This window comes from Barbus barbus (genome assembly GCF_936440315.1).
Source record: "Barbus barbus genome assembly, chromosome: 38".
NCBI classification, from domain to species: Eukaryota; Metazoa; Chordata; class Actinopteri; order Cypriniformes; family Cyprinidae; genus Barbus; species Barbus barbus.
This window is the reverse complement of record NC_136716.1, coordinates 2333896-2350489: the sequence shown is the minus strand read 5'-3', so window position 1 is coordinate 2350489 and position 16594 is coordinate 2333896. Positions and strand designations below refer to the sequence as shown.

Genomic DNA, 16594 nt, shown 5'->3' with positions numbered 1-16594 from the left:
ACAAAGCTGGCAGCGTCTGTTACAAATAGCAGCTGAGAGCGTCTTTTGTTGTCATAGCAACAGCTGTAACAGTAGCCTAGCGCTGTGTACTGCAGAAATGTCAAGAAAGAGTAAAAAGTTGGCTCTTGCGTTGGCTTTTGAAGTTAACGGGAAAGAAAATGTCTTTTCACAACGACGTTTGTGGGTGCACGACATTATACGGGGAAGGAACCAATATTATGATAGAGTTTTGGGCTCATATCATACAGCTCCTTGTGCTCCGAAACTAGTACGAGCAGTCTATCTACCGGCACCTTCTCCATTTTTCTTCTTGTTGTTATGGAAACGACAGATCTCGCTACTCGCTTGTCATTGGTCAGCTGTCAAAAAGGCGCTTGACGTAGGGCGTTTTTTTTCAGAAAAGTTAAAATTTTTTCAACTCGAAAAAACGCTCTGAGCTGCAGAAAAAGACGCCAGCGGTGGCGTTTTAAAAAGCGCTCAGGACTTTTTTGAAAACACGGTTTACTCCATAGGATTATAATGTAAAACAGACGCCGGCAGCTTCGAAAAAGACGCCAAGTGTGAACACGGCCTTACACTGTAAAAAAAAAAAACCGTCCACAAATGTAAAATAGGGTTATTTGCTAATTTTTGATGATTTAAAAAAAATGTAAATCCTAAATAGTGGTGTCAAAGTTACAATCTACATTTTATGTATTTATTCTTATTACAGAATTTTTAATCATGTTAAATTAAATTATGCTAAATTAATAATGGCTTTGTTTTTGTATTATGACAATAAAAATAACTCTTTTTACACTGTTTTTGGTTTGTGGAAACCTGTTTAACAACTACAGAGATATTATTATTATTATTTATTACTATAAACTTTAAATTGATTTGACGATGGCAAAATCCAGTTGAAATTGAAGTAGAAATTAATTTAGTAGTTGTTTTTGCATTATGGCAATGAAAATAAATATTTTTATGTTTTATGGAAAGTTGTTTGTCAACAACATACATTATTTATTTTTATCCACTTTAAATTACTTTGGCAGAAAAATCAAGTTGGAAAGTAGAAATGAAATTTTAGTTATTGGATTGCTTTGACAATGAAACAGAAAGAGTTTTACTATGTTTACTGGTTTGTGGAAACGTTCATCAAGTACAGAAATATTATGTATTATGAAAATTTTTCAACCACTTTATATTGAATTGCTAATGAAAAATCTCGTTAAAATCAAGAAATTAAATTAATAATTGTTTTTTGGATTGTGACAATGAAAAATAAATATTTTTAGAATCCGTGCTGGTTTATGGAAACCTGTTTGACAACTGTAGAGATATTATGTATTATCATTATATTTCATTATTATTAATTTATTACAGAATTTTTGCAACTACTTTAAATTACAGATTCAGAAAATAGAGTTGAAATCGGAGTAGAAATGAAATTATTAGTTATTATTATTATTAGAAATTAAATGAGATCTTTGAGAAATTTCAGTCAGGGTTTAAAGCAAGTCATAGTACAGAAACGGCCTTGTTTTCAGTTTTAAATAATATTTTGATTTCGATTGATTCAGGCAGCTCAGTGGTTTTAGTTTTACTAGATCTCAGTGCAGCATTTGATACCATTGATCACGATATTCTTGTCTAGAAAAGATAGTGGGAATCCGGGGTAATTACTGAACTTATTTGGCCACTTTAAATTGAATTATCATAAAAAAGCTTGATTAAAATCAATCTGAAATCAGTTCAAATTAAATTCTTAGTTGTTTTGTATTATGAGAATGGAAAGAGAGATGATTCTAGTTTATGCTGATTTGTGGAAGCATTAGAGTTTTGTTATTTATTTTCAGCGGCTGAATCATACTGTGCAGTTTCTGACAGTTTGTGGTGTCTCTGCAGTCTCTAGTGATCACGAACCAGGCCAAGCGCTCGTCGACGGTGGGTGAGGTGGTGAACCTGATGTCTGTGGACGCCCAGCGCTTCATGGATCTCACCACCTTCCTGAACATGCTGTGGTCGGCGCCGCTGCAGATCATCCTGGCGCTCTTCTTCCTCTGGCAGGTACAGAGCCACACATTTCAATACAATTACATGCTTCCTCTGCCTTCTATTGTTCAAACAATAATCATATTCATACACAATGTTTCTCTTATAAAATGTGTGGCAGGTTTTGTTCTTAAAAGAGATGCTGAATGCAAATATTAAATGCTTTTGGCCATGTAATCATGCATAGTTATGAGTGAAGTATATAGGCATTAAGGCGGTATGAAATGGACCATATCTTAAAAACCATGAACAAAACTGAAAAGAAAAGTAAAATAAAGGTTTGTGTTGATCACCGTGTGTTTTGAGGTGAATTATTGATTGCTGAGAGCATGAAACCATTGAAATTCAAATGCCAATATCATGTTAATAATATTGCTAATTTTTTATGTAGTTCAACTTGAAGTACTAGAATAACTAAAACTAAAGAAAATTCATAAATCAATTAACTGTTAATAATACTTGCTATTATTAATAAATTAATCATTCTTAAATTAATAAATTAATTAATTAATAAACAGAGACTGACAAAAACTGAAAATGACAAAAACAAGAAAACTTTAGCTAAAATGAAAGTGAAAATAAAATAATAAATACATTAAATAAAGTAAACTGTATTTACTTGTAATAAAATAAAATAAATGATAATAATAATAATTTATAATAAAGTAATTGAATAAAATATTGAAACTTATTTTTATTTCACTTGTTTCATTTAGTAGCCAATGCCAAAGTAACATTTCTCATTTTCTTTTAGTTTATAGTACTAAAATAACTAAAAATAAATAAATGAATTGTTAATATTAAGAATGATTAATAAAAGAAACATTCTTAATGCAATGTAATTTATTAATACATTAAAAAATTAAATTAACAAAAATATAGAGACATTTTAAAAAATTTAAGAAAATGACAAAATCACCACAAATGACTAAATCTTTGCTAAAATTAAGATGAAAATAAAATAATACAAAATTAAATGATCATTAACTGAGCCTAATCTAAAACCATCAAAATTATACTTTAATTAAAATGTAATTACAAAACACAACGATGACAAAAACGCAACAAAATGACTAAATCTTTAGCTGAAATGAAAGTGAAAATTAAATAACTACAAAATAAATCAAATTTTAAAAAATTAGCAAATGTTATGGTAGTTATTGTGTTGGGTCAGTACTTGATGTCCAGTATAAAGTCTAGGGACTGAAGAGATGTCTGACAGATGTTCGTTCTGAGAGTTTTGTGTCTTGTGTTCAGAATCTGGGTCCGTCGGTTCTGGCCGGTGTGGCCGTGATGGTTCTGCTGATCCCATTCAACGCTTTCATCGCCATGAAGACCAGAACTTACCAGGTTTGGCTCTCTTCTCTTCATTAGCACTGAGTTATCGTGCTTATCGATCTTTGAGTCTGCTCTGAGGTTTTCACAGCTTGTTCTTATCAGACTTTCATATTTCACAGTTTCTAGCGAGCTGTCGTTTCCTCTTAAAGAGACAGATCACAAATTAAACTGGAAACAAAACACCATGTTTGAAGTCATTTCTGTCTGTACGCCACACCAGGCTTATTATAGTTCATTCAAAGTATAAAAAAAATAGTTTTTTATACTGAAATAAAATAACATCAAAACTTGGTACATTTTTATACTTAGCCAATGCGATCTTAAGCATAAGATAGTCATCTCTGCATATTGTTGGCAGTTTATGTTTATATCAATACATTTCAGTGTTTGAACACTAATATTTTGGTTACTTTAGTAAGCTGAACAGTTATGGTCATGATTATTATTGGTAACTAAAACCATCTAGTTGCATCATTTCTCATTTTTATTCAATTTATGTAATCTCATTTTTTTATCCATTATTATCTATAGGATGTACTTAACTGAAACTAAAATAAACATTTATATTAAAAATGTATATTTAAAAAAATTATTAAAAAGAAAACTACTAAAAAATATTCCAGGTTTAAAAAAACTTTAGAGCTGGATGTTGATTTAGGGAGAAAATGAAATTAAAATATTAAATTAAATATGCATTTGAATGAGACCACCGTATATAATATAGGTTTTTTGACAGCATTAATGAGGCAACATTATTTTCACATTTAAATGACATGCAAGGCAACATTTTTCATTTTTATTCAGTTTAATTTGATGCACTTAACTAAAACTGAAATGAAAATGAATGCAATTTTATATAAAAAAATATTATAAAACCTAAAACTAATAACAATTACAGAAATGCACATCAACAAGACTAAAATTAAAATGCACAGTATAAGAATAAAATGTAATTCAAAATATGCATTAAAAACTCATTGCATTTGTCGGCACAGGTGGAGCAGATGAAGCATAAGGACGACCGCATCAAGCTGATGAACGAGATTCTCAACGGTATAAAGGTGCTGAAGCTCTACGCCTGGGAAGTGTCCTTCAAGGAGAAGATCCTGCAGATCCGGCAGAAGGAGCTGAATGTGCTGCGTAAGACGGCATATCTCAGCGCTCTCTCCACCATGGCCTGGACCAGCGCGCCCTTCATGGTAACTTATCGCTTTCTGTGCGGTTTCATGTGTGTCTGACGGAAATGCAAAGTGCTTATCTTTGATACGCCTAGTGATGCCGTAGATCCCTATCTAGGTGTCGAGTTGCTGGCTCGTGTTTCAAAAATGCATCAGCCGATGTGATTAATAAGCTCAAAGTGCACACCAAACACGGCCCTTTGTTTCAGTTTTTTAGCACTGACGGAAGTCTAAGGGCCCTAACATACACCCGGCTCAATGCAGCACAGGTCAAGTGTTTTTGCTAGTTTCAGCACGACGCAGTTCTCATTTTCCCGTCCTGCACCGTGTTGTTTAAACAGCAAATGCATTTGCGCCCATTTGTGCGCCCATGGTGCGTGCTGGTCTAAAAAAGTCGCATTGTTCAGGCGCATTGCTATTTTGAGGAACTGAAAATAGACTGTACCATAGACCTACTCAAACCTGGTCTAAAGTTAATGGCGCAGTATTTTTTCTTGTTATTTAAAGAGTGTGTTAGTAATATGCGCCTCTGGGCAGGTCCACAACGAGCGTACACTCTGCTTATTACACACACAGGAGCACACAAACATGCCAAATATAAAAAATTAAAGGATTACAAGGTAAAAGATTAGTATTGTGTAAGCTACATAAATATAAAAATGTCATAATGGATAGTCATTGCGTGTATCAGAATTAGGCTACCTATTTGCTTGCACATGAGCAGATCCGTTTCCTCTCTGAGACGCTTCAGTCTTTCTCATTAAGAGAATAGGGACAACCCGTGTAGACCATGCGCCGGGCGCGCGACCGTTTCCCGTCATTAAACTAGCAAAAGTGGATTCGGACACGTCCTGAGTGCACTTGCGCTATGCGCTTAGATCATTAAAATAGGGCCCTAAATCTGTCATGTTTGTGCTGTGATGTCCTTCAGGTGGCTCTGACCACATTTGCTGTGTTCGTGACTGTGAACGAGAACAATGTCTTGGATGCAGAGAAGGCGTTTGTGTCTTTGTCTCTGTTCAACATCTTGAGGTTCCCACTGAACATGCTTCCACAGGTCATCAGCAGCATCGTACAAGTGAGCCTCCGCTTCCTTAATATTGCAGAAATATTACAGCTTTAGAGATACATCACAGACGCCAATGATTACGGTGTAAAATTAATCTACATATACTGTACATATATGTGACTACCAAAGTAAGGCCAGAATATTTTCTGCTTTTGTCAAATATATATTTCTGCAAATATATGTCATTTGTTGTCAAAAAATAGATTAAAGAGATTTTATTTAAAGATTTTTAAATATACAGATACAGATTCTGAAAACAGACAATCAGAAAATAAATAAATAATTATACATTAAAAATTTTATAATTAATTAAAATATGTATAAATTGATAAGGAAAGCTGAAAATAATTAAATAATTTTGCCTCACTTTGAGAAAAAAATTTATATATACATACATATATAAAAAAGTGAGTCAAAATGATTAATTTTCTGCTTTTCTGTCAGCATCTGTCATATAGAACTAAAGCTTTTCCTCAGTTTGAATAAACTGATTGGGGTTAGTCTATGTAATAATTGCGTAATATTCCTGGAGTGAGATCAGCTTCATCATGTTTTGTGCTCCTACAGAATAAGCCGTTCTGTTCTGTTTCATGTCTGATTGTTTCTGTGATTGTTCGTCAGGCCAGCGTGTCTCTGAAACGCATCCAGGATTTCCTGAGTCACGATGAGCTCGATCCCGAGAGCGTGGACAAAAAAAATAATGCTTCAGGTAACAGAGAAGTAAAGCGTCATGTTTCTGACTCCAGTTTCTGCTCTCGAGCTCCTCTAATGCTGAGTCATTGTGAAATCTCTGCTGTCTGCAAGTTTCCTTTCCTCCAAAACGAGTCGTTTAGCTGACTCATGCTTTCTCTCTCGTCAGAATACGCCGTGAGTGTCATAAATGGGAAATTCTCATGGGCCAAACAAGACCAAGCCGCTCTTGACAAGTAAGGCTCGCAAAACACCGGCTCTCATTCATCTTAATGTGTGCAGATGATCTTATTTAGGAACTCACAACAGCAGATCTCATGCAGGCGAATATGAATGATCCTAAATGAGGGAGGCAGATGATAATTAGCATAATACACACCCACTATCTCCATATATGGGCTTCATGCACAACTTCCTGTTGTAAACATATGCTTATGTTTCACGGTTAGAGTGAAGCCAAGTGTAATTTAAACAAAACACCCACTTTCATAGAGGCCTTTACTGCATATTAGCTGCACTTCTATGCTGAAGCTGTTCTAGATGTATGCAGAACAACATTTATAGTCCTCTGAAATACATAAGACTTATTTTAGGATCACTTATTCATATTAATATAAGAGGCATTTTAGCCTGACACCGTTGATTTTCACAAACGTGTGGCTTCTAAATTTGATCCTTTAGAAAAAAGTGCAAATGTATTGATGTATCAATATTCATGTGAAAACATTTGCATGCGTCATTTGCATGTTATTGAGAGACACGTCGTTGTCTGTCAAATAAAAAATAGAGCAAAAATAATAACTTTATTTTAAATGGTGCCTTTAAAAGTTGCTTTCTCAGAGTGCTTTACAACAAATGCAAAACACAAGATGTGAGGACAGAAGAATAAATTAAACTATAAAATAAGATAAAAAATATATAACAAAAATAAATGGAACCACATATAAAAACTAAAAAATAATAAAAAACTAAATAAATAAAATAAAATAAGAAAATAAAACAAAAATGAGCTAAATAAAATAGAATAAACTAAATATAAAAAATAAGACAAAAAACTAAATAAATAAAATAAAACAAACCAAAACTTATAACAAAATGAATATAAAAAATAAAGCAAAATAAAATATCAAATAAGAAAATAATACAAAAAAAAAACAACTAAATTGAATAGAATACAATAAATATAAAAAAATAATTAAATATGAAATTAAATAAAAGGCAAAATAAAAAACTAAATAAATACATATAAAATGAAAAAATAAAAATGTAAACTTAATAAACAAATACCAGAATTAAAGCAGTAGTCAAGTAAAAGCTATGCTTTAAGACATTGAGTGATGAAGGGATTGATTAACAGCAGTGCTGAGTGACCCGTGTGATGTGTCGGCAGCATTAATGTGATGGTGCCGCAGGGCTCTCTGCTGGCGGTCGTGGGTCACGTGGGTTGTGGGAAGACGTCGCTCATATCCGCCCTGCTGGGAGAGATGGAGAAGCAGGAGGGTCAGATCTCCATACGGGTGAGTATTTCTTCTCCAGATCAGTCTTTCTTAGGGTTTATCAGGAGAATGCTGTGTTTGATGCTCGTCTCCTCCTGTAGGGATCCGTGGCTTACGTACCGCAGCAGGCCTGGATCCAGAACGCCACGCTCAGAGACAACATCTTGTTCGGCAGACCGTATGCGGAGCAGAAGTACCGCTGCGTGCTGGAGGCCTGCGCTCTGACCCCTGACCTGGAAGTGCTTCCTGGAGGAGACCAGACTGAGATCGGAGAGAAGGTGCTGGATCTCAACGGCTTTGAATGAAATGGGCTGTTAGTTGAACGTGTTAATTTCATACAGTTAATTATATTAAAATACATTTTATAATATTTAATATTATTTAAAAATAATGAAGAAAATAACACATTTAATCTTAATCATTTTTATTTATATATTTTAATTAAATAGTGCTGTATGGTAACTAGGGCTGTCAGTTTAATACAATTAATTCTATAAAAATATATTTTATAGAACATTTAACACTATATAGTATTTAATATTTTATATATTTAAACACATCTAAACATGACATACAAAGCATGTTTTTGGACTTTTCTCAACAGATATTCATTTATGCAATTATTTGCAATTATTTTGATGAATGAATCAGCTAATTAATCATATTAAGATGTAACTGTTTGACAGATATTTTTTAGTACAGCTTTTGTTGTAAAGGTTGGTACAGTATGTGTGCAGAACATTAATCTGATTTTAATTGTTATATATGATTTTTGAATGTTTCAGTTTCCACATTGAGGAGGCAATATTAGTATATTTATTAGTTTTCTGTTTCAGGTATAGGTACAGGTCCTTATTTCCATCAGTTTACACTGTAGTGTCAGGAATCAGTCTGTTTTAAACTAAAAGACAGAAAATGGACGTTTTCTCGTACTGAAAGATAAGCAGATGTATGTGTGTGAGAAAGATGTATGTGTCCCTCTTGTGGCCTCAGGAGAGAAGCTAAAAGCTTTCTTCCCCCTAACAGAAATTATGCCTTTTAAATTCGAATATTGATAATATTTTAGTGCAAAAATGCGAATGTAGTTTTCAGCCATTTTGACAGCACTATGGTGTAGTAACCGTTTTATAAAAGCAATAGGGTGTAACTCTAGGCTTACGTTATTGTGAATAACTGCCCTTCAGCTGTGACTTATTCACAGTACAGCACGGCCTCTGGTACCTTATTGCTTACAAATCTGTTTATGTGCGGTGTCATGTAATGTGGTTATCAGCATGTCATGTCAATGGTGTGTGTGCAGGGCATCAATCTGTCCGGCGGTCAGCGGCAGAGAGTGAGTTTGGCCAGAGCGCTGTACAGTGAAGCGGACGTCTATCTGCTGGACGATCCTCTCTCCGCCGTTGACGCTCACGTCGCCAAACACATCTTTGACAAAGTCATCGGGCCTGAAGGAGCCCTCAAGGAAAAGGTATGTGCATGATTATTTCCGAGCCTGTTCCCTGACAATAATATGGGTGAACTAACAGTGGTCAGGACAATGGTCTCACATGTGATGCGCTCTCGTCCGTCACAGTCGGGCTGTAATGTGATTTAGCAGATCAGGGTAAAGCGATGTGCTGTTCCTCTTCCAGACACGGATACTGGTGACCCACGGGATCAGCTTCCTGCCGCAGGTGCACAATATCCTGGTGATGGTGGACGGACGCGTGTCAGAAATGGGCTCCTACCAGGATCTGCTCAAGCAGAATGGAGCTTTTGCAGAGTTCCTCAGAAACTACTCTCTCGAGGATATCATCGAAGACGATGAAGTCACTGGTACATAAGAGAATTATTCATTATTTATTATGCATATTATAAAATATGTTCTTATATACCTATATATACATATTTATTTTTTTAGTTATAATTTATAAAAAAAAAAAATATATATATATATATATATATATATATATATGTGTAGTATTTAATCATTTGTAATACATATGAAATATTTATTATTCATATATTTAGATAGTATTTATTTGTTTATAATACACAAAATTGATATTTATCTAAATATTTATAATACATATTATGGAATATTTATTATTAACATATTTACATTATTTAGAATATTTGTTTATAATATTAAAAAAATAATTATGTATTTGTTGTTTGGCTGCATATTTATTTGTTTATTTATAAATATTATTCATTCACATATTATTCATATACAGTATTTAGAAATACATTTTATGAATTTTTCTTTTCAATTATTTATTACTTTCATTTTGATCTTATACAAGTTCACTTAATGTTTTGTTGGCTGACAAAGATATTTCTAAATAAGTATTTTTATTCGTAATACATATTTATATAAATATTACTTATTTGTAATACATTATGAAATGTTTATTATTAAAACATTTAATTTTTTTTATTTTGTTTATAATTTTTATTTGTTTATTTATAATTTCATTAAATATTTATCTGTAATACATATTACAGTGTTATAAAATATTAATCAACTGTAAAATAGGAATTGACTATTAAATATTAATTATGTGTGTGTGTGTGTATATATTTGTTATTCATAATATATTTATGATACATTATTGCTTTAGTCTTGGTCTTACATTGTTTTTCTGACTTTGACTCCTGATGGTTTTTCAGTTGCACTGGTTGATGATGAGGAGGAGGAGTTTCCTGAAGATGCTCTCAGTAATCACACAGATATGGTGGATAACGAGCCTGTAGTCAACGAGGCGCGCAGACAGTTCATGAGGTACACATGCATTTTTAATGCCTCTCGCTCTGCCAGTGGCTTTGGCTTTATGACTTCTGCTTTTACAAGCACAAATTTGGCTCTCGGCAAACACTGCTTTTATTTTTCAGTGACTTCGTGGTATACAATGCAATTTATTTGCATGTTGTATTTCCAGTTAAAAACCACTTAATATCCCATTCAGTGGAATATACAGAAGACATTTGGATGCTACTGAACTGCTATATTTATTCCTATTTGAATGTTTATAAATAAGCATCATCCTATAGATGCATGCATGTTACAGGATTAATAAAGTTGGTTTAAATAATAAAAAATTTTACTAAATTACACTTGCCTTCCATAGTACTATATCTAAAATGTAAAAATTGTGTTGCGATATGAATTAAAAAAAATTTAGTGTAAGTGACTACTGCTAAGAGGTCAATGATGATCTTCAGGGGTTTATATAAATATTAGTGCTGTCAAACGATTAATCGCATACAAAATAAAAGTTTTTGTTTACATAATATATATGTGTGTACTTTCTATATTTATTATGCATGTATAAATATACGCACATACAATATATATTTTGAAAATACGTACATATAGTTACATGTATATATTTATAGTCACAATTTATATTATATATAAATATATTTAATGTATAAACATAACATATTTTTCAGAAATATTTACATGCATGTGTGTATTTATATATACGTAATAAATATACACAGTACAGACACATATCTACACAAAATTTGGATGGGATTAATCGTTTGACAGCACTAATAAATGTCCAAAATAATCATCTGAAAATCTCATTTCCATCAGTATGAATGCATGGGTGTTTGAGTTCGGATGTCGCATCGGTCTGTGTGTCTCTCTTCTGTCTGTTGTAGGCAGATGAGCATCATGTCTAATGATCCGGAGAACCCGAAGAAAATGTCCCGCCGGCGGCGCTGCAGCGAGAGGAAGCACCCAGAGTCTCCGACCGAGAAGAAGGAGCTGAAGGTGGAGAAACTCATCCAGGCTGAGACGGCTGAGACCGGACGGGTTCGTAGCTCCAGACTGCCCTCGTGTGGAGGACGAGAGCCGAACAAACACACAACACACAACTCTACCTGACTATAATGCCACATTACACTACGTTTTGTAATAATTATTCCTCACATGCAGTATAAAGTATTATAAATGTTAGATCAATTATAATGTCTAACATCTTAAAGCTAAAGCTAACAGAGCAGGAAAGTAGCTAGATTCAAATACATTCGATGTCTCACATTCAACTGTGCTGTCCCAGTTATTAAAAAAATAAGCTCAAAAATTCACCTAAATATGATATTTATAGCACCCATTCTGACAGATTTTTTTTGTTTTAATTTCAAATTTGTTTTAATTTTGCTTTTCTTTTCTTTTTTAAATAAAATAACCAAAGGCCCATATTATAAAATATTTATTGCAAGTGTTAAAAATGTAAACATAAAAAAATGACTAGTACCCATCCTAACATGTTTTTCTCAATTTAAAAATTTAATTTCATAAATTTTCTCTTTGTTCATTTCTCTTTTTTCAAATAAAAAACTAAAGTCCCATATTATAAAATATTTATTGCAAGAAAAACATAAAAAAATGTAAAGTGCCCACCCTGACAGATGTTTTCTTTTTTTTTCAATTACATTTTTTGTCTTTGTGCATAAAAATGACCAAATCCTCATATTATAAAATATTTATTGCAAGAATAAAAAAAAAAAAATTTAACATTATTTAATTAAAAAAATATTTTTTTTTTAATTAAATAATTAAAATACAAATTTAAATACACTTACAATTTTTATTGTAAGACAGATTTTTCAAAAATGTCATTTCTCAATCATGAATTTAGTTTTTGTTAATTTCCCTTTTTTATGCTATGAAATAACCAGAGCCCCATATTAAAAAGATTCACTTTAACTATAATAGACATTAATACAATTTATAGTACCCATCCATAGATTTTATTTCAATTTTAATTCTCCCTCATTGTATAAAATATTTATTTGAAGAAAAAAAAAACATAATATAGTCCCCATCCTGAGAATTATTTTAATTTTAATTAATTTTATCTTTATTTATTTCCCTTTTTAATGCTATGAAATAACCAAAGCACCATATTACAAAATATTTATTGTAAGAATTTTTTTATTTAAACACACACACACATATATATATATATATATCGAGCGAGAGAGAGAGAGAGAACCAATCCCGACAGATTGCAAAAAATGGCAAAAAGCAGGGTTTTGAATTGCATTTTTAGTTGTCCTAAATTTTAGTAATAGGGATAATAAAAAATGAGCTAACAGCTAGTTATGAATACAATATCTAGTTTGACATATTCAGCATATTCAGAATGTTATGCACTTGCTTGGACTCTTTTAGAGTGTTTTCTCCTGATGTCTGTGTGTTGCAGGTGAAGTTTAAGGTGTATTGGGAGTATGCGAAAGCTGTAGGGCCGTTCCTGTCTCTCTTCATCTGTTTCCTGTACGGCTGTCAGAGCGCCGCTGCCATCGGAGCAAACTTCTGGCTGAGCGAATGGACGAACGACGCACAGCACAACCAGACGCAGGAAAAAATGCCCATGAGGGTGGGGGTGTACGCCGCGCTGGGCATTTCACAAGGTACGGTCAGATACTCTGAGCGCAGACATGCTGATGCTAATCTAACGAGTCTCGTCTGATTGTGTTATTTAACCAACCACAGAAATACTGACTGAACACCTGGTCATATCATTTCATTCACATCCACCAGAGAGGCACAGTTCACCCAAAAATCAAAACAGTCTTGCTATTTGCTCATCAGAATGTCGTTCCAAACCCATATGCTGCTTCACTGGAGTAAACTTCAAACTTTGTCAAGCTTCAAAAACAGCATAACACTCTTCTTAAGCTTAAAGAAAAGACAGCTTGCTCAAAATCTGTTATTCTCCATGCTGCGTATACAAACTGGCACAAAAACTGTATGTCAAGGTCAAGAAATCTTCTCAAATATTAAATTATATGAATTATGTTGTAATTATATTGATTATAATATGTAAAATTATTATGATTAAATGTAATATTAACATTTTATTAATAGTTAACTTTTTATTTACATTTAGTCATTTAGCAGCATCCAAAGCGACAAATGAGGACAATAGAGGCAATCAAAACCAACAAAAGAGCAATGATATGCAAGTGCTATAGTCTGTTGTTTTTGTTAATTGTATAATAAATAAAAGAAAACAGATAGAATAGAAAAAGAACAGAGAAGATTTTTTTTTTAAGAAAACAAGCAGTTAGTAAATGAATAGAGTGCAAGGAGTCTAAAAGGAGCAAGTTTTTAGAATTAGAATAGAATTAGAATAGAAAGAGTTAGAGGTTCAAATAATTATCATAAATAATGTCATAAATAATTTATGACAAAAAGGCAAGATTAGTTCAGGTTGTAAAATGTTGTGTGGTGCAACTCCACAAAAATGTAATATTTATGAATGAATAATTACTGTAATATTAATTAATTCATAATATTTGCAAGAAAAAAATACATTTCCTTTTACCTTTTAAAAGAATATATTTTAAAAGCTATTAATGTGTACACTTGCCTGTCAAGAAAATGTGGCATTTACCTGTTGGTTACACCAAATGACATTTAAATCGAAAAAAAAAAATTTAATTAAAAATTAAACATTAAAAAATAAGACTTTTTTATTTAAATTTAGAATTTTATGAGTTTTGTCTTTCATGTTAACTTTAGTTTTCCTATAAAATAACGAAATCACAAAATACAAGGCTTTGAACAGCATTCAGACCAACATTTTGTTACCAGGGATCATTAATAATTGTAATAATTAATTATTAATATACCATCCTTTTTGTATAACAAAAAGAGTGCATAGCAAGAATTGTTCATTTCGATTGCGAAAACTATGATAAATTTGAAAACTATGAAAGTATTCCCTGACAACCATTTTTCATGAGTAAAACGAGACTAGCATCATTAAACAGTATAGTGGCTTTATTAACATGCAATATCGTAAAAAAAAAAAAGACGAGACTAAAATGTAGTTTAAAAAATAAAAACTCATCTTTACAGGCCTCCATGTGTTTGAATGATTGGGGTTGCCAGATGAGTTTAAATCCCCCATCAGTTGCAACCTGGCAACCATTCACATGCGTTCTCTGTTACACTGCCGAAAAAACGCTGATGACCTTAAAACATCGGCAAACGTGTGTTTTTTAAACCAAAAACAGGACAGGTTGACTAAATATGAAATATAAAAACTACAGGCCCGTTCACACCAAGAACGACAACTATAAAGGATGGATTCTGATTGGGTGTCAATGTTTGGAAAAAATCATTCTGAAAGTGATTCCAACGATATCGTTTCTCTGTGCCTTTATAGTTATAGCTGCGGTGTGGACTCTGCTATTCTTTAATACTGAGAACGATTTTTAGAACTATATCTTTATCGTTATCTTTATAGTTATCGTCCGTGGTGTGAACGGCCCTTAAAACAGACATTTGACACAGGACTGAGACTAAATTAAAAAACAGTTGACAAAATGAATAACCAATTGCAAAAACTAGGCACGGGATTAAAAATGGACATGTTTATGAACACATTGACTCCAGCTTTACTGCTCGATCGATCTTGTCATTACACGGAAAAGAGCTGCGTTAAGATTCCTCGTAGTTTCTCTGAAGTCTGTTGTTTTTGTGTGAACTCGGCCCGTGTGTGTATTTGTGGTGAGGACTGTGCTCTCGTTTGACTCCTGCTCTGTAGCTCTCCCGTATCCCACAATCCCCTGCAGGTGTGTGTAGTGTAGTGACGCTGTGCCCCTCCTCTGGTCTCTCTAACACAGGCGTCCTGGTAATGTTTTCCTCCTTTACTCTGGCTCTGGGGAAAATCCAGGCCGCACGCAAGCTGCATCAGACCCTGCTGGACAACAAATTTCACACGCCCCAGTCTTTCTTTGACACCACCCCCATAGGCCGGATCATCAACCGCTTCTCCAAGGACATTTACGTGATCGATGAGGTCCTCCCATCCACCGTCCTCATGTTCCTGGGCACCTTCTTTGCCTCTCTGTCCACCATGATTGTTATCATTTGCAGTACGCCCATATTTGCGGTGGTCATTGTCCCTCTGGCTTTGATTTACATCTTTGTGCAGGTATTTTTCCCCTTTTTTGCAGCTGTACCCCGATTCTGGATGAAAGCGGGATAATATTTGCATTTCAGTTCCCTTTCGAGGAGTATTTGAGTGTGTGCTTTCCAGGATATGGTACAGAGTCAGTCTGTGTAACCTGTGTGATTTCTTCCTCTATACTTCCTCTATGTCTATATGGCTTTGTTCAGACAGCGGGAAAAATCTGATTTCTTAGTTGTTGTTTTTTTTTACATTTACATTTAGAGTAGCAAATTGACTTAAAATGTTAAGTATTTCACTTTTATATAAAAAAACAAGAGAAATCATCTGTCAATGGGGAGTAAAATAAACTATAGTTTTCACTTTGAATTAAGTTTATTTTTAATAATTATTATTATTCTAAAATATATTAAAATATATAGTATATTATTATTATTATATATTTTAATAATTATATATATATATATATATATATATATATATATATATATACACACACACATACATATATATATATATATATATATATATATATATATATATATATATATATATATATATATAGTAATAATAATAATAATAATTTAGTATTATTATATAATTAACTAACTTTCTGCAATAATTTATAATTTGTCAGTGGTGGTAAAAAAAGTATTTGAAAGTAAATAATATTAAATTAAATTAATTTTATTCTTCTGACCCCATTGACTATTATTTTTTACATTTTTATATATATATATATATATATATATATATATATATATATTTTAAGCTTAAACTTAATTCATTTTGATTATTTTCAAAAAATGGCTTAATTTTTCTCAATTTTCTATGTAAAATTTTCTCTGTAATTGTATCTTGATTTAA

General features: G+C 32.6%; 1 protein-coding gene across 2 annotated transcripts in view; it reads left to right on the top strand.

The window, feature by feature from the left end:
• Window positions 1-16594, top strand: part of LOC306857590 (ATP-binding cassette sub-family C member 3-like) — a 61048-nt gene that overhangs the window by 29063 nt on the left and 15391 nt on the right. Inside the window, exons 10-23 of one of the 2 annotated variants that reach the window (XM_079397607.1) lie at window positions 1891-2052; window positions 3295-3387; window positions 4371-4574; window positions 5485-5631; window positions 6244-6331; window positions 6482-6548; window positions 7703-7829; window positions 7910-8086; window positions 9109-9276; window positions 9440-9623; window positions 10461-10572; window positions 11460-11613; window positions 13010-13217; window positions 15441-15751. In XM_079397607.1, coding sequence (XP_079253733.1) covers window positions 1891-2052; window positions 3295-3387; window positions 4371-4574; window positions 5485-5631; window positions 6244-6331; window positions 6482-6548; window positions 7703-7829; window positions 7910-8086; window positions 9109-9276; window positions 9440-9623; window positions 10461-10572; window positions 11460-11613; window positions 13010-13217; window positions 15441-15751 — 2202 coding nt within the window. The remainder of the gene's footprint in view (window positions 1-1890; window positions 2053-3294; window positions 3388-4370; window positions 4575-5484; window positions 5632-6243; window positions 6332-6481; window positions 6549-7702; window positions 7830-7909; window positions 8087-9108; window positions 9277-9439; window positions 9624-10460; window positions 10573-11459; window positions 11614-13009; window positions 13218-15440; window positions 15752-16594) is intronic. The other variant, XM_079397606.1, reaches the window with a different exon arrangement.